General features: G+C 38.6%; 1 protein-coding gene across 1 annotated transcript in view; it reads right to left on the bottom strand.

The window, feature by feature from the left end:
• Positions 1–19,687, bottom strand: part of grik3 (glutamate ionotropic receptor kainate type subunit 3) — a 132,634-nt gene extending 112,947 nt beyond the window's left edge. The window contains exon 1 of the mRNA XM_053632065.1: positions 19,419–19,687. Coding sequence (XP_053488040.1) covers positions 19,419–19,617 — 199 coding nt within the window. The 5' untranslated portion in view covers positions 19,618–19,687. The remainder of the gene's footprint in view (positions 1–19,418) is intronic.
• Between the last annotated feature and the right edge of the window lie 236 nt (positions 19,688–19,923).

Here is a 19,923-nt window from a genome sequence, read left to right as displayed (position 1 = left end):
AAACCTTTTTAGAATTTAGAAAATGGAGGATGAAGGGGTCATCTTAGCAATGGCATGGATAAGTGCCTTTCAGACTAAGCCATATGAGAGCTTGGAGGAGAGCCACATTTTATCCAGTTTATTTCTTACTAAATATATTTTTCTATTTCTTGAAAATATGAAGGTTTAATTGATCAAAAATAAGGGGGGGAATATATCACACCTTGTGACTAATTTGCCCAGCCATCGGTAGTGTTAAAGCTTTAATGTATATATTACTTGATGAAATGAATGAAATAAAACTTAATTTACTAGGTTCTCAAAGAAGATAATGTCCTAAATAATAAAGACACCATTCTATGACTTTCTGTGAATTTCCACATTCTCATACTTTCAATCATGTCTTTCAACAAAATGATTATGAATGCTATAACACATGTTCTATTCAAACTGACTTGCTAAAAATGGCATTACAGTGGCTCCATTTTCTACACACATCTCTGGCAACATGAAATGTGTGACATCCAGTTAGAGAGCTAGCATTTATCTATTCTTGTATTAGATAAATAATAACCTGACATCGCTGTCTCTCAGAGTTCACAGGACAATTCTAGGTGATGAAATTCTTGGCACAAAAAGGAAATAAAAACACCCTACTCACATGAGCTGAGCTCTAATACACAGTATATGTAATGAAACGATACTGGTTTATATTAAACAATAAAATAACCAATTTTTCACACTTGATGTGTGCATTTGTTGATCATCACTCATTGTTTTATATTTAGGTCTTCATTCGGTTTGTGTTTTATTGCTAATGCTATTCACTAAAATCGTAGCCTGATAAATTTGGAAATCAAATCATGACTTACAGTGGGGGGAAATAAGTATTGAACGCGTCAACATTTTTTCAGTAAATATATTTCCAATGTGGTTATTCACATGAAATTTTCACCAGACATCAGTATTAACTCAAGAAATCTGCAAATATAAAGAATTCACAACATTAAAGTCCATTAATAAAGTTATGTGTAAGAAAGTGGAATGACACAGGAAAAAAGTATTGAACATGCTAAGAAAAAGCAGTTCTCCAAGGCAAGGTAAGACAAGGAACCAGCTGAAATCCGTAAATAGTTAGAAAGTAATTATACCTCCTATCTGTGCAAATTAATATCAGCTGGGTTAGGAAATGAATGGTCTATAAAATGGCTTTTCATTACCAAGGTGTCACACAAGAAACATCTCATGATGGGTAAAAACAAAGCGCTCTCCCAAGCACCACTGGGACCATTATCCGCAAGTGGAAACAACATCACTCCATTATCAACCTGCCACGCACAGGAGCTCCTTGCAAGATTTCTGACCAGGGAGTCAGAAAAATAGTCTGAAGAGAAGCCCAAGAGCTAAGAACCACTCAGAAAAAGCTCCAGAAACACTTGGAGGCAGCAGGCACCATTGTCATAGAGAAAACAGTAGGCAATGCACTCCACTGCTCACGCTCACCCTGCAAGAGTCCATTACTAAAGACAAGGTATGTCAAAGCTCGCTTAAAGTTTGCTACAATTCATTTGAACAAGCTTAGAAAATATTGGGAGAGTGTAGTCTCGTCAGACGAGACCAAAATGGAACTTTTTGGCTGTCATACTACACACCATGTTTGGAAAAGAAATGGCACTGCACATCACCCTAAAAACACTATACCAACAGTGAAGTTTGGAGGTGGAAGCATCATGGTGTGGGGCTGTTTTTCATCGTATGGTACTGAGAGACTTCATATAATTGAAGGAACGATGAATGGAGCCCTTTACCAGGAGATTCTTTAGAAGAATCTGCTGCCATCCACCAGGATGATGAAAATGAGACGTGGGTGGACCTTCCAGCAGGGCAACAATCCAAAGCATACGGCAAAGGAAGCTCACTTGGTTTCAGAGAAAAAAAATCAAGGTGTTAGAATGACCCAGTTAATCACCTGACTTGAATTCAATTGAACAAGATTTAAAGACAATATGTTTAGAACGATGGGCCAAAATCACACCTGAATATTGCAGCCGATTAATTTCTTCATACGGGAAGTGTCTTGAAGCTGTCATTACAAACAAAGGCTTCTCCCCTAAGTATTAAATAAATTTCAGTTAGCGTGTTCAGTATGTTTTTCCTGTATAATTCTTCTTAATTACACATAATTTCATTTATGGGCTTTAATGTTTGGATTTCTTTATATGTGTGGATTTCCTGAGTTAATACCAAAGTCTGGTGAAAATTTCATGTGAATGAATGAGTTTCACTGGAAATATATTTAATGAAAAAAAATGTTGCTGTTTTCAATACTTATTTCCCCCACTGTAAATGATAGGAAGAGAGTTTATTTAGCTAACTATGTATTCATTCAGCTTCAATAACCACTTTATCCTGGTCAAGGTCACAGTGGATACACCCAATGTTCCTGTGCCAGGAACATTGGGTGCAAGGCAGGAATACACCTTGGACAGGAAGCCAGTCCATTGCAGGGGACTCTGCACACACATGCTAAGCAGGGTTGAGCCTGGCCAGTACCTGGATGGGAGCCCTCCTGGGGAAAACTAAAGTTGCTGCTGGAAGTGGTATTAGTGAGGCCAACAGGGGGTTCTCTCCCTGTGGTCTGTGTGGGGCCTAATGCCCCGGTATAGTGGCTGGGACACTATACTGTAAAAACAGAACTGTCTTTCTGATGAGACGTTAAACCGAGGTCCTAATTCTCTGCTGTCATTAAAAATCAGGACACCAGGACACTTACTGTAAAAGAGTAGGGGTATACCCCAGTGTCCTGCCGAAATTCCCGCATTGGCCCTTCTCTATCATGGCCCCCTAATAATCCCCATCTCTGTATTGGCTACATCACTCTCACCTCTCCACTAATAGCTGGTGTGATTCTGGTGCACTATGGCTGCCGTCGCATCATCCAGGTGGATGCTGCACACTAGTGGTGGTTGAGGAGATTTCCCCCCATATTATGTAAAGTGTTTTGAGCGTCTAGAAAAGTGCTATATAAATGTAACTGTAACATCAATTCACACACTCATTCAAACCTAGGGAAAATTTAGAGTCCTCTGAGGACCCAGAGGAAAACCACATGAGCTCTGAATCAAATCTGGAACCTGGAAGCAGTGAGTCTGCGCCAGTCCTGAAATATATGCACTAGCCTAATAAATTTCACAAGCAAATCATAATATACATCATAGGTTTATTTAAGTTTATTTATTTAACTAACCAGGATGTTTCTATCATCTTGGATTGTTGTCCCCCAGACCTCCATAATTTTGAATAAAAATACAAAGATTATTTGATAATTGTCACATTCAACTTTCAGGATGATGTTATAGGATCTTGTAGAGGAAAAAAAATCAGTGGGGTGCAGCATGAGTGCAGTACAGTGTGGATTCACAAAATGATATACTACACAACCCATCTGACTGTCAGAAGAGAACAAGCTTTCTAATCATGGAGCCTTTTGTCAGGTGTAGTTTAGTTCCTCAGATAAGATGTCAGTCTGTACTGGCAGAGCCTCACAGCTAATCAACTGTGAGATGAGAGCTGCATTTGAGAGAAAAATACTCAGCTTTATCCAGACTTGCGAAAGGCAATCACCACCCATTTTCCCAGCCAACTAATCAAGCCTGCAAGATAATTATAGAACCATTCAAAAGGTCTAAGGGAAGAAGAATGGTATTTTCCAAAATTACAGGGTATTGTAATGATTAGTGTCATTGTTTTTGAAGAGAATTGTTTATTTTTAGAAAATGAACTTCTAATTCACATTTATTTGAAATTTTAACTTCTTGTCAAACAGCACTTTCTATAGACATTATTCACAAAATAAGAAACAGAAAGGAAACAAATGGCACATAAATTGGTTGTTATTATTGAAATACAAATAGTATAATCCTGAGAGATGAAACATGGGTTCGGGTTAGATTGGTAGGGAATGGGCCATTGTGTGCCAGTGGGGATTACTATAATGTGCACAGGCTGAATGGGATCAAATTTGCAATCTGACAGGATGAGGTCTGCTTCATGGAAGAATTCTCTACAAAGACAAGTTCTTTAACAAAAGTGCAGAGGGGCACATTACAAAAATGATGAGAGTAGGGGTTTTGGAGCAGGAAGAAGAGAAGGGCAGTTGAAGCGACAGGAAAAGAAAGCCTGTATATAGCATCTCTAGGCATTAAAAAGAGTCAGACTTGCTGACTTTATGAAACAGCCTGGCTGCCCCTGTTTCATTCAATCACACTGGTCAGGATGGCCCATAATAAGGACAATATCTTCACGAGTTGTTCTTTGTAAAGCCTGACAGTGACTAGAGTTCTTGGCTCTTGGCCTTTAATAGGCACCATCCAGCACACGCTCATTGCATGGCTCCAGTTATCTCTATGGAACAGCAGCCACCAGCCCTTTCACTTATTCTTATGCACAGAGCATCCTAAATGTCATTACCAGCAGGGAAAACGGGACAAAGGCCCACTGATTGTCCTCTGGCCTTGACGTGTGTCATGCTTTTTAATCACAGCTCCATTTCAAGTTGTTCAATCAGTTGACTTCATTTATTTTTCCCCAAATCAAGTACCTGTAGTGTAATAATGCCCAACATCCCACATGATTCTGCATGATTTTAGATCTGTTTACTATTGAGTGTGCATAATAATTTTCTAGTACTGCCATTGTTACTGAAACACTTTGCAGTCTGAATGAAGCGTCTTCTTTTTTTTTATTAAGAAGTATATTAAGGAAATCAATTCACCAGAGGCTTCAGTTAGAAAGTCTTGCCTCAAACATAAATGACTCAACACTGAATAGCACTACCTCTGACATTTTACTTGCTTGCTCTTATGAATAAATATGCTGTGCATCATGTACATGGTTTTTAAATCCGGTTTGAAATGACAACAAAATATTGATGAGAAAAATGGCTAAAATATTGTTTAACTGATGTGTGAATGGACAATTAATGTTATATAGTTCTCTCCAAAAGTATTGGAACAGCAAAGCCAATTCTATTGTGTTCGCTGTACATCGAAGACATTTGGGTTTCAAATCAAAAGATGAATATGCGATGATATATCAGAATTTCAGCTTTCATTTCCTCATATCTACATCTAGATGTGCTAAACAACTTAGAACATGGCACCTTTTGTTTGAACCCACACATTTTTTCAAGTGATCAAAAATATTGTAACATGTGACTGATAGGTGTTCCTTGCTACCCAGGTGCCCTGTTATATTGGTTGTTTGAAATATTAATAATTCTGAATGTCTACTCTTGGTTTGAGCCCTAGGTTTCATCTGTGAAGACTGCATTTGTTGTTAAAATGGATAAACCAACATAAAGACCATAGAGCTGTCTATGGGAGAAAAGCAAGCCATTTAGAAGCTGACAAAAGAGGGAAAATCTATCAGAGTCATTGCACAAGCATTAGGCATAGCCAGTACAACAATTTGGAATGTCCTGAAAAAGAAAGAAACCACTGTTGTACTAACAACTAGACATGGAACAAAATTGTGAGAACTGTGAAGAAATACCCCAAAAGAACAGTTAGTGACATAACAAACAACCTTCACAGGGCAGGGGTGAAGGTATCACAATCGTGACAAAACCCAAATGTCTTCAATGTATAGTGAAAACAATATAATTGGCCTGTAAATAAAAGGTGGGTGAAACTACAGTTGCAGTACATCTCTTCGAGCATTCAGCAAGATTGAGTCAATAGAAAAACAATTGTGTAAAAATACATCATAGAATGTATAGAATAAACACCAGTGGTGTATGAGTATTTGGAATGGCAATATTTGGATTTTTGGAGTAATGCAACCTGTCTGTGGGGCTCCGTTTGTCCTTATGGCCAATTATAGCAAGCTATAGAGAGCAGAAGAGCAAAATCGGCTGTGCTCTCTGAGTGAAAGGGATGGCATACTCTCTCACACCTGTCACTTAGAGCACCACTAACCAGTAGCAGGCATTTGTTAGCTCATGTATGCGAAAGTGGGCAAATAGCATTCTGTTCAGATGCCCTGTGACACAGCATTAGCAGCAGTTTAAAAAAAATTGGTGGCTGGGTTCACGTTTTAGATGAAGCATCTGCGCTATAGTTGGTAGCTGTGAGAGCTACTAGTGAATGGGTATAGATTATAGATTTAAAAAAAAATAGGAAAAAAAATGTTTTTTTAAAAATCCACAGCAGGTTAAAAATTACGTTTGTCTCACATCCCAGTAGGGCTGCACGCTTATGGTCAAAATGATAATCACGATTATTTTATATTTATATTTATTTATATTTATATTTCACAATTATTTATCATGATTATTCATTGATTTTAGGGAAACATAGTTTTATTGTACTTTCACATTTAAATAGACAGACCCCTGCTTTCACCCTGCATCAAATTAGACTGATCCTTAAAGTGCATCATCTCATAGAAGCAAAATATAAATAAAATTGTACCCAAAATATCGGATAAGTAAAAATAAAAATGCCATCAACCAAATGAAAATATGCATTCAAATATAACAATATGCAACCAAATGAAAACAATTCAGGCCTATGCAGAAAAGGCAATAACAGTGTTTACAGGAGGAGAGACGCAGCCAAATCACCCAATAGAGTTGCGCAGGAATGATGTCATCTTGTACCGGAACCCGGAAGTTAGCATCACAATGGTTCCCTCGACAAAAACCCTATAGGCTTTTCCCATAGTCTTTTGGATTATGGCAGAAAATAAGCTTCGTGATCAACAAAAGTTTACAGTACTAACACATTTTGTCCATCAAGATAATTTTCACAAATGAACACTTTTTATAAAGTTTGTAGATTAAATACAATCGCCGGAAATAAACAGCTAACCATATGCTATAAACAAACTACACCACTGTCTGTCGACTTCAATGTCACCATCACCGAGCTTCCGACAACTTTTCCAAACTTGATTTAAAACATTTTACATAATACGGATTTACTCTGTGGATGAATCTTCATTCACATTTTTGGGGGGAATTGTGCACAGCATACCTGAAACAGTTTGCAACTTGTTAGTGTCATGATTTCCCCTTGCGCAAGCACTGGAGAGAGGAGTGCGCTCTTTTAGTGACACTGACTTTGTTCACTTTCTACATGTGCATTTATTATGATTTCTGTCCTTTCTCTGCCCCTGTATTGTCACTGGTTGTTCCCTTATGTGTCATCATTAGTCTCAGCTGTTTTGTGTTTACCCTTAATTAAGTTTGTCATTTAAACCCCTCGTGTCTCATTGTTCAACGTGAAGTATTGGTTGAGTTTTCCTTGTACCAAGCATTTGCTCATAGTTACACATCTCATAGTTTTGATCTTATTCTCGACCTCATTGTTTGATTCTTGTTTAGTCTTTTTTATGCCCGTTTGCCGATCGCCTGAACGTTGCTTGTTTTTGACCAAGCTATTGTCTCACGTTTTGGATTTGTATGCCTCTCTTCAATAAAGTTCTTATCTGCACTTGCATCTGTCCTAAACCCTCATTACGTGACAGTTAGCAACCGCCTTTTTCAAAACACATAAAAGCTTTAAAAAAAATCATGAGTGGGGTTTTACTGGCGTATTTTATGGCGTAGAATAAAACGTGAAAATATTTTGAGCTTGTGTTCACCACAGACCTTATTTCAGGGTTATAACCAAAATACCATTCACCTCCAAATACTGCATGGAATATTTAGGGACATAGGTCCGGTATGTGTATAATGTATATTATTAATGTATATTATATAAATATACAGTATCTCACAAAAGTGAGTACACCCCTCACATTTTTGTAAATATTTGATTATATTTTTTCATGTGACAACACTGAAGAAATGCCACTTTGCTACAATGTAAAGTAGTGAGTGTACAGCTTGTGTAACAGTGTAAATTTGCTGTCCCCTCAAAATAACTCAAGACACAGCCATTAATGTCTAAACCGCTGGCAACAAAAGTGAGTACATACCTAAATGAAAATGTCCAAATTGGGCCCAATTAGCCATTTTCCCTCCCCGGTGTCATGTGACTTGTTAGTGTTACAAGGTCTCAGGTGTGAATGGGGAGCAGGTGTGTTAAATTTGGTGTCATTGCTCTAACACTCCCTCATACTGGTCACTGGAAGTTCAACATGGCACCTCATGGTGAAGAACTCTCTGAGGATCTGAAAAAAAAAGAATTGTTGCTCTACATAAAGATGGCCTTGGCTATAAGAAGATTGCCAAGACCCTGACACTGAGCTGCAGCACGGTGGCCAAGACCATACAGCGGTTTAACCCTCTTACCCCGTATGGCCGAAAAACCAGCTTGCTCGTCTTTGATCTATTCCCGTAAGGACGATATACCAGCTTGGTCGTCTATGCCAAATCCCCGTAAGGCCGATATAGAGGATTTACAGTGTATACGTAATCCCCGTAAGGCCGGTGTACCGGCATTACTCTGCTATGATTCCTTACTTATTTAATTATTATTTTTTGACCCGGAAGGTTGATGACATCACAACATGATTGCATTATTACGCCGACATTACGATGAAGCTGATCCAAGCGTGAATATTGGTGTAATAGTAGAAGTGAACTAAAAATGCCAAAGCGAAAAGCTAATCGTGTTCCAGCTAAAGTTACACCTACAGTGAACACAGGTACATCTAAAACAGTGAAAAAAGAGAAAACATACACCGTTACACAGGCAAGAGCGAGGATTCTAGATAGTGACAGCAGTGAAAGTTCAGGCGATGTTGAAACCGAAACCGAAACTGATAGAGACGCAAACTCTCCTGATTGAGACCCTGATCCGTCTTCATCTTCAGCATCAACCAGTGCGACTGACACTGCAGGGGTCTGGAGTCATAACGGGACCATTTCTGTGCATTCGTGAAAACACTACCTGCTGGTCTGATTATAACCAGAAACTTGACTTTTGGCGCTAAAATGCATTTATTTATTTATTATTTATAAAGGCATTGACCACGCTGATGCTCGTATGGTACTTCTAAATGAGTAGAAGGATTTTAGCGAGGATTTTTATCGTAATTTCTCTAGTTAAGAATTGTGCTCTAAGTTTAGTAAAAACACTGAACTGTTTCATCTTCAAAGTAATATTACACAAATACATTATTATAAGTTATCTCAAGGCCTAAAAATGTTAAAATTAAAATGTTGATTTTAGCCCAGGAACTCAGGGTTGGCGTGCTATTTCTCTGGGGAATATAGGGTTATGGGACATAATACTGTGGGAACTTAGGCTTAAGAGGGTTAACAGAACAGGTTCCACTCAGAACAGGCCTCGCCATGGTCGACCAAAGAAATTGAGTGCACGTGCTCAGAGTCATATCCAGAGGTTGTGTTTGGGAAATAGATGTATGAGTGCTGCCAGCATTGCTGCAGAGGTTGAAGGGGTGGGGGGTCAGCCTGTCAATGCTCAGACCATACACGCACACTGCATCAAATTGCTCTGCATGGCTGTCGTCCCAGAAGGAAGCCTCTTCTAAAGATGATGCACAAGAAAGCCCGCAAACAATTTGCTGAAGACAAGCAGACTAAGGACATGGATTACTGGAACCATGTCCTGTGGTCTGATGAGACCAAGATAAACTTATTTGGTTCAGATGGTGTCAAGCATGTGTGGCGTCAACCAGGTGAGGAGTACAAAGACAAGTGTGTCTTCCCTACAGTCAAGCATGGTGGTGGGAGTGTCATGGTCTGGGGCTGCATGAGTGCTGCCAGCACTGGGGAGCTACAGTTCATTGAGGGAACCATGAATGCCAACATGTACTGTGACATACTGAAGCAGAGCATGATCAGTATGCAGTATTCCAGCATGATAACGACCCCAAACACACCTCCAAGAGGGCCACTGCCTTGCTAAAGAAGCTGAGGGTAAAGGTGATGGACTGGCCAAGCATGTCTCCAGACCTAAACCCTATTGAGCATCTGTGGGGCATCCTCAGACGGAAGGTGGAGGAGCACAAGGTCTCTAACATCCACCAGCTCCGTGATGTCGTCATGGAGGAGTAGAAGAGGACTCCAGTGGTAACCTGTGAAGCTCTGGTGAACTCCATGCCCAAGAGGGTTAAGGCAGTGCTGGAAAATAATGGTGGCCACACAAAATATTGACACTTTGGGCCCAATTTGGACATTTTCACTTAGGGGTGTACTCACTTTTGTTGTCAGCGGTTTAGACATTAATGGCTGTGTGTTGAGTTATTTTGAGGGGACATCAAATTTACACTGTTATACAAGCTGTACAATCACTACTTTATATTATAGCAAAGTGTCATTTCTTCAGTGTTGTCACATGAAAAGATATAAGATATTTACAAAAATGTGAGGCTTGTACTCACTTTTTTGAGATACTGTGTGTATATACATATATATATACATACATACATATATATATATACATACATATATATATATATATATATATATATATATATATATATATATATATATATATATATATATGTATATGTGTGTGGGGGGGGGTGTATGTGTATATTGTAATTGTTTTGAGTTGTCAAGTTTGTTAAAGAGTTTATTTTTGATGAGCAATAGATGGTGTAGTCATAGATTTTTCATGTGTGCTTTTCCACAACAGACATTTGGGGTTAGAGAGTGATAGCATATGTTGGTGTCTTGGCAACATCCTGACATATGTTGCCTTCAAGGGGTGTCCCAAAATGTTTTCTTGCAGGTACCATCATAGCTACCAGAGCACTGCTTTCTGGGACACAACCTTATGAGAGAGCATAGACAGCAAGGCAGTGAGGAAGCTGTCGTCTGTTACGGACATACCTCCTTTTTGTTGGATGGTTCTACATAGAACCATTATTAAAGGTTCATCCAATAGGTACAACCCTTTAGGGTGTTTTCTTTTTCTAAAACTGTACATAAATATATTAAACTGCAAAATACACACTGCTTAGCAACAGATTATTCATGCAACTTGCATGATCTCACAAATGTGTTCAATGTCAATTAGTAGCAAGATAATTAATTCTAAATCGAATTAATATTTCCCAATATCACCCCTACTTAGTGTACACAGATTTATTTGCAGCTATGCATTGGTAGAATAAAGCATAACTGGTTACTAAAAGTTTTGGAATTGAAGCTTTTATTCTCATGGATGAGTATCCACACTTGACTTATTTCTGTATTGGTGATCCTTCAACTACCAATTTATTATTTATGCTCTTGGTGGGGTAAGAGAGAGCAATATGAAAACAGACTCACTAAAAACCTAGATGGATGACAGGCCAAAAAACATGCTCAAAAAGTGTCATACACTATGGTTAATTTTACTGTTCTTTATAACCTTTAAGATTCCTTACAGAAGAATAAGAGTATATTGTGCATAGTTGGTTTTATACATGTCTACCTTTTACAGACACACCTCCAAAACTCTCTACCAATGTCAACAGTATTTTATATCCAGTCAGTCTGTGCCTCAGAGTATCCATCAAGTATTGACGTGACCCTGCTCCTCCTCTATAACTTGCCACTGCTTACTAACAAACACTTGTCTATGGCCCTGTATGCACCATATCACATAGGGAGAAATGCTGAGCCAGCAATGAAATCTAGATCATTTTAATGATGACAATCTAGTGATTAAATAAATGATACTGGTTATGAGATTCATAGTGCTTCAACAGCCTTTTAAATAAACTACTATACAACTCACTGGGTCAAACAAGAACAAGAACATGTGAGAGTAATAACAACTTTATGGCTTCATCACTAAAAATCTGAGCCTAAACCTCTGAAAACAGATTTCACCTAACAAACAAATGCCCAGACTTCAACAATTAAAGCAACAGATTGTTATTAAACATGTTTCATCATTTCTCTTGAGATTCTGGCCTGATGCTTTCCTGCATTAAAATATATATCACATTTGATCACAGTTGACAGCTGATGCCAAGCTTTACAAACAGGGGATTCATGTGGTGTATCCTGATAAGCACAGAGGTTATATTGCACTGAGTCGATGAGTCACAGACTGGCAAGTTTCCACATCACTTACAGGCTCTCAAAAAGGACAACGACATAAAGCGTAGAGAAAAGTGCTGTTCCAGAGAATCTGAAGGCTATTCCAAATGTGGTCACTGACCTCCAAAGCCTTCATCAAGAGCAATTGCACTGGTGAGCGTAATAACTGCCTACATCTCACATGATCATTTTGAAAACAATTAGGACAAGACCTTACATATAAAGTTCCATGTACTTTTCATTCTTAGCAAGGTGGCTAGGTTTTAGCTAGAGCTTAATCCAAAAACATCAGTCTTATGTAAGGCTGATAGGGTAGTGTAAAAAAAGAACAAAATTATGAATATACCAGGCAATTGTTTTTCCTAAAGATAGCATGGTGCATAATGGTCTAGTCTGATACTAAAAAGGTCAGTGTAAACTGATACTAAAAAGGTTAGTGTAAACTGATCTACATCCTCAAACACACTCTATTTAACACACTCTGTTAAATATGGACTTAACCATGACTAATGAATCCGGGGGCGGCTGTGGTTCAGGTGTTAGAGTGGGTTGTCTACTAATCGTAGGGTGAGCAGTTCGATTCCTGGTCCACATGCATACACATGCCGAAGTGTCCTTGGGCAAGACGCTGAACCCCAAGTTGCTCCCAATGGCAAGCTAGTGCCTACGAGTGTGTGTAGGTGTGAATGTGTGACTGAGAAACAGGGTAAAGCACTTTATAGGCCCACTAAGGTTAAAAAGCACTATATAAGTGCAGAACATTTACTTTATGTCATAGCCTGATTAAGCAGGAGGAAAAGGTCTGCTATTGTATTACCACAGCAACAACCGAGCTGCATTGTAACACTGGTTTCTGCAGATGTTGGCCATGTCTGGAGATGGATAAGGCACTTCTCATTGTGGATGTGAGTGTGTGTGCATGGGGAGGGGAGGATAAACACGGGAAGCCTTGAATACCACCATTTGAAAGGCAAGGGGGGAGAAAGGTTCCACTTTATCTTGCTAGGCACAACACACAAAAGAGGCTAGCACAGCAACGTGGCAGGTTTTCAAAATTGGGATCAAAAGGTTTGAGCTAATTAACAAACTAAATAAGAGGCTCAGCAGCTTCATCTGGCTAGAGTCTTCTCCTTTTCATGACTTTTCACAGGCCAAGCTATGGTGAATATTTACTCCATGTTTGTATGTGTGGGTGTAAGTGTGTTTGTGTTTATTTATTGCTAAAGTAGTGGTGTTTTACTCACTGTATTGCTGAGAAATAGGACAACAATATTCGCCTGTGTCTTTGTCACTGCATGTGCATACTGGTGTAACTGGTAACCATTAAAGAAATCAGACAGCGGCATTTTTTTTCCTGTTTGGATGCTTTAATTGTATTTGATGTTCCAAGCAGTAGCCAGGCCACTCTAGTGTCAGATGGGAGAGACACTGGCTCGTAATAAAGACAAATGGGGAGAACATGAAATTTGATTCTGTCTGCTACTGCAGCACCTGCCACAAAAGAAGACAGCATGTGTGTAAGAGATGGGGAAAGAGAGAGACAGAGAGAGCGAGAGAGAGCAAGTACATTGACAACCCAGAAATTTTCCCTGAGCTGTCAAATCTAGAAGGGCACACATCGAGCTGTAATGGCATGCCATCTCCAGAGACAAGCAGGTAGTATAAAATAGGAACAGCACAATATTATCCAATTCCATCACACAGACACTTTGTTGGATTCCCCCACACAACCCCAACTTCCCAGCATGAGACAAATGGAGCTCCACAGGTTCACATACCTCCAAATGCTGGGTTTTCATCTTTGTTGCTCCAACACTATCCACGGTTGAGTCACTACAAGGTTCACTTGTGTATTATTTATTTAATTACTAAGAGCATATGTTCCCAACTGACCTTGTTCTGCGGAGCACACACTTTGTAGCGTGATATGAAAACACCATCTGCTCTGAGAACAGTTCATGGCTTGCAGTGCGGGTAAAGGCCCACTGTGTCAGTGGATTATCTCAGTGTTTTCGAATCGCCTTTTATTTCCCTGTTGGCCATCATACACTGATCCTTATAATATATAATTATCCATTATGTTCCAGGTAAACCTATTCGCACAAGATATGCAAGATAAAAACTTGTGATTTAAGTTTAGCTGTAAAAACAACTGCTGTCATCGAAAGTACTGTTAACTGTCAAATCTGGTACTAGATCATTCCTGCCTAGTGAATATGTCTGCTTCATTATTACACTGACATTGTAATCAGGTAATAGAAACATTACCTCCTTGGACTAATAGGTATTTAATTACTCTTAAGACATATACTTTGGAATATTTTAAGACATTTTGTGGAGGAGTAGAACATAATCAGCCCCTGTATGTAAGGCATTACACTGGTTTGTGTATACTATTATTATTACATGTATTACAATCAACGGTGTGTGTTTATGTGTGTGTGTGTGTGTGTGTGTGTGTGTGTGTGTGTGTGTGTGTGTGAGAGAGAGAGAGAGAGAGAGAGAGAGCATGTGGGTGTGTATGAATTTCAAAAGAACAATAAAAACATATGTTGTCTATCATGAATTAATAGCAATACTTTGTGGAGGGACAGAGAGAGAGAGACAGAGAGAGAGAGAGAAAGTGTGTGTGTGTGTGTGTGTGTGCACAAACTCCAGTCTGAGCACTGCTCTCCATCTCAGCTGTATGTAAGGTGCTTCGCCAAATAGAGATAACGGAGACCTGAATAGCATGCATCAAAGTGCCTGAGTGCTGGCCAGTGTTCAGCAGTGATCTGTACCCAGATCCTGCTTCTGCCTTGAGGACTCATCACACTCCTGCTTCTGTCAGCTCACAAATTAAATTTAGATGAAAATAAAATGCCCATTGTCCATTCAACAATTGATGTCCTTCTTAATTTGATATAACTTATGATGTCGCACATGTTGTTGTCAGCCTCTTTATGAATGGATGTCTTTCTTCTTGTGTTTTTTTTTTTTACTTACTGCAGGAACTCAGTCCATATCCTTGGCTTTAAAGTAAGACTCACTGATTCAGAGAGGCTCAAAATGACATTTATTTAATGAAGTGCTTAAAATACCCTAAGTAAATATTATCCCAGATTCAACAGGAATTAAAATAGTCTAGTGTCACAATGCCATGCAGCAATAGACGTGAATATGAATGTAAAAATAAATATAAAAAATATTCTATGTAGAAATGAATATTAAACAAATATCAACTAACTTCTAGTCTATCCATCCATTCATCCATTTTCTATAACACTTATCCTACTGGTCACAGGGAACCTGGAGCCTATCCCAGGGAGCATCGGGCACAAGGCGGGGTATACCCTGGATGGGGTGCCAATCCAACCCCCGCAGCACAGGGAGAATATGCAAACTCCATACACACAGGGCAGCGGTGGGAATCGAACCCCCAACCTGGAGGTTTGAGGCAAACGTGCTATTAAGTCACCTTGCACCCTACCTACTAGTCATACCACTGAAAAGAAATATTATATCTTTATAATTATAAATACTTTATAAATACTGTCATTATAAATACTGTCTAACCTACTGTTTATTATATTACTGCTGATACACACACGTGCCTTAGGGATGTGGGAGGTTTGACTATCAACAGTAACTTCTACTGCTCATTTTTGCTAGGACTAAAAATATTTAAACACATTTTTCTTGTGCTCAGTGTTAGCTCAACAAGCCTGAATATTGGCACATAATCCACTAAGGAGAAAAGACCTCATGTAGAATGCAACAGTTCCGGTAATCTCAGTCTGAATAACAGTCACCTAACACTGACAGCTGTCAACTTGTCAGTGAAGCATATGCGCCGTCATGCCACTCATCAAAATAGAAGGAAACCCTTTTCTGCCAAGAGGTTTTAAACTACTAATTCATATGTATTAGAACATATAGTCCTATATTTGTTTATTACAGTATTGAGAATTGAGTTTTTTAAGGTAATCATTTCTAGAGGTAATACTTCAAAATGGCAAAAACATGATTATGGCTGATATATAAAAAAAATAATAATAACAATAATAACATTAATTTGAGTCTAATTAAAGAGCCTTTAATTTTTAGATTTTTCTATGAAACGGTCAAAATTTCACCATGTATTTCCTCTTTTAGGATACCGCACATTTTGTAGAGACAATTTATTATTATTGTTTATTGATATATTTATTCATAATAGAACATGTTTACAGCACCTCTAGTCTACTGAATTTTCAAAGCATATTCATACAAAATTGTTCCTTAGAAACTATAACTGCTGAATACACTTTGTCATTCATGTACTCCGTTTTTACAGGTATTACACAGAGCACTGGCTCCTTCTTCTCCAAATATATTTTGCACAGCGATAAGGTATATCTGACGGTAAAAAACAAACATTGCTCAGAATATTTCATAATGCCTAAGTGTTTGTATAAATACAACCATATACATACCTAAAGCAGTGCTATACATAAATATCCATTTACAGTATGTCATGCCTGTTCTACAATACCAATAATGTAGTTAGTGTGCTGACATCATTTTAAAAATCACTGTACGATCAGCAAAATCCAAGAGAAAAGGAGATAAAATGGAAGTAAAATGAGGGCAAAATTAATACAAGAAATCCAACTGTTGCTCTGAACAAAGGAGCAAGTGAAACAAACGTGACATAAAATCATGAGCCGGATTGATTAACTGGCAGTGATGAAGCACTAGAAGTATTAGGTAGATAAAGCAATTGATTATCCAATAAATCCTTGTCTGGCACTGAATTCCTTCATTCAGAAATAGAATGAGAGCAAGAGGCCATAAATTAGTTTCATCCATCGTCTGAATATACTGAAGATGAGACAATGGCAAATGTGCAATTTACAGTGCTTAAGAACAACAGTTAGGATTTATGGAGACATCTTTTTTCATTAGTTTAAATTATTTCAGCTATGGAGATAAGATTAAAAGATAGGATTTATTGAGACATTTAGATGTTGATAAATTTAATTAATATATCTAATCTTTGGACCTTTTAAAATGTATTTGAAATGTATATTTTTTTTATCTAATTAGAATTTACAAGTATGTTGGGTATCATTAAAAAAATCATTATCTACAATTTTATGTGAGTTATTATGTGTTTTTTTATGTGTGATGTGAGGTGACAATTAAATTCAGTGCTGCATTACAATAGTCAAGAAAATCAGCCCAAAGAACAACCATTCTGCCAAATTCTTCCTCATGCATTCATCATGATCTGCATAGCAGCATTGGCCAAAACATTGTCCTTTTGAAAAACACATTCCGCTTGGCTTAAATAGAAAGAGGGCAATGGCGCAGATAACCCAGAAATGCAGGGGAATTGGTCCATCTCCAGGCATTTACAGTCTTGCAGAGTGAGACTGACTGGCCATCTGGCCTCCAAGAGGTACATTGTAAAAACAGTGAAATCAGTGGAAGCGACTCCACCTTGGATGCCCACCATTACACAGATGGTGTAGATGTGCTTAGGCTACCTCATGGGGAGACACAGGCCCATCCCTCCTCCCTCTCTGGACAGCACCCACGTTAATGAATTTCACTTGTGTTTTTACAGGGCTTTAAGGAAAACTAAGGAAAACCTTTCACCTAAGCAATAATTCAAAGAGAGCCATCTAGTGGCCTGAACATAAAGGCTTTAAAGCTCAGTTTAAAGTATGTAGCTTTGACTAATTTTGTTTACAAAATATATATATATATATACATGGTGACCCTTTCTTGTGGAATATGTTCAAGGCATGTAAACATATAGGCTAGAATATCATGTATAGCTTAAAAATATATATTTTCAACACAAACACACATGCTCTCACAATAAAAGACTTGCACAATCCGCAGATACAAAACACGCCCAGATGGTAAAATTACTGATGAACACAAATACAGAGAATACAAAGAATGCCGGCTGCATCGTCACAATTGTTTGCGTGTGTATGGACATATGTGTAGTGTGTGTTAACTTACAAAAGTGAGCCAGAGAAAGACTAGAGCAGTAAAATTTCCTTTCAAGCTAGATTTGCTTCAACTTGATGTCATTTGAAACACAAAAGCTGTCAGATTCTGTTATATCCTCCAGACTCTGCTGCTATAGCAGCTGCTGATAAATTGGCTCTGTTTTCACATTTGCAAGCACAAAAGACTACAGATGTGAGCTGGGACAGAAATCCAAATCTTCATCACAATATCATACGTTATTCCCATAGAAAACAACCACCAGCCACACAAATCGCTCACGAATCACAGAAATTGAAATGCTGAAAATATATGGGTTATGGGTTGGTTACGAAAGTATTTCAACTATAAATGGAGTCTCGCTATTTGTTCAGTAATTACAAATAAAAAAGATACACATTAAACATTTAAAAAGATTTTAGTTACATCAGTCTACATACACAATAGGACATATGTAATATATGGTAAAATATCTTATTGCCAAAAATGTATAACAACATTAAAGCAAAGTGATGTGTTTAGCAAGGGAAAAATAAATGTAACCTATGTGTGTAACCTGTGTGTGTGTGTGTGTGTGTGTGTGTGTGTGGTTTTCATGTGTAATGTAAAGAGGATGTTAATAGCCTTATCCTACATGTTAGGTCTAGATGAAAAGACAGAGTATTTCATATGTATTAAGTAGAAAGAGAGTGTATGTGGTTTTCATGTGTTAAGTGTATCTGAAGCTTCCAGTGTTTGCCGAGCTGCCCTGAGTCAAATCTGCACACACATCATTCCCGAGAAGGCAAATTTCACCTTTTTTTCTATCTTTTTTCTTTTTTATTCGTGGCTGCTTTTCTCCCAACAATTCAAGATGCAAGTCTTCCCAAACCCAAAAGTATATTTAGATGTGCGTTTAAGGCGGTATGAGATGCTCCTAACTTTGTAGAATTGAACTTGTTAATAAGGAAACATTGTGCTGTTTATGCTGTTTTGGTTTTTTGTTGTTGTTGTTGTTGTTGTTGTTTTGTTCGAACCTAAGCTATATTCTGATTTGAGCGAGGATTTTAACTGACCACGCATTCACTTATATTAATATTTATATTTACATTTACAGCATTTGTCGGAGCCCTTATCTAAAATGACTTGCAACTGTTAATTTATGGTCGTTATAGAGCTCTATACAACTTAAGCAATATTTCAGAATAATACTTCACAGGCTATATAATTCCCGCAGTCTGCACTCATATCCATTTTGTTCCAGTTGTTTAACAGGTCAATCAACGAAGCATGTTTAACATTCGCTCCATCTTACCAGCGGGGACAGTTACGTGTTAAGAATTGCCTAAATTAATTAACTATATATTCTAACACTGGGTTTAGATAAAGCATGTTTTCCCCCCTGAAATAACATCAACTCTGCGCACGAGTCAGTGTCCATTAATAATGCTTTTGGAAATCTTACCTATCCGTATGACATGCGGCATCCCGCAAGAACACTGAATCCAAACAAGGCACACCATGACCGCTGTCCAGTATTCCAACACGGCGCTCCGGGGCAACCGCCACGGATCTCTCATGCTTCTCAGCGCGTCCGATCCACTCTTTAGGGAATCCACAGACGTCTCGTAATCGCTCATCAAAATTGCTCTGGTGGGTCTCATGAGAGGACTTCTCTTGCTCGCGACCAACTGGCTCTCATTGTACTGCACAGGACATTTCTTCCACCTTCTGCTTGACGCGCTAGTCCCGACACAACTCGTTTCTCAGAGCAGATCAGATCAGATCAGCGCTCTCCAAGCGCCCGTTAGCGGTTAGTTAGTTAGTTAGTTAGGCTGCGCGCGCGACTCTCCGGATCTCCTCCTCCTCCTCCCGCTGAGCGCCTCCGACCGCGCCGCAACAACTGGGCTGGAGTAGCGCGCCAACGTGGAAGGGGACTGCGCTTACACTACACAAAATTCTCTCGGTGG

Source organism: Ictalurus furcatus, chromosome 1 (assembly GCF_023375685.1).
Source record: "Ictalurus furcatus strain D&B chromosome 1, Billie_1.0, whole genome shotgun sequence".
Lineage (NCBI taxonomy): Eukaryota > Metazoa > Chordata > Actinopteri > Siluriformes > Ictaluridae > Ictalurus > Ictalurus furcatus.
This window is presented reverse-complemented; position numbering and strand designations above follow the sequence as displayed.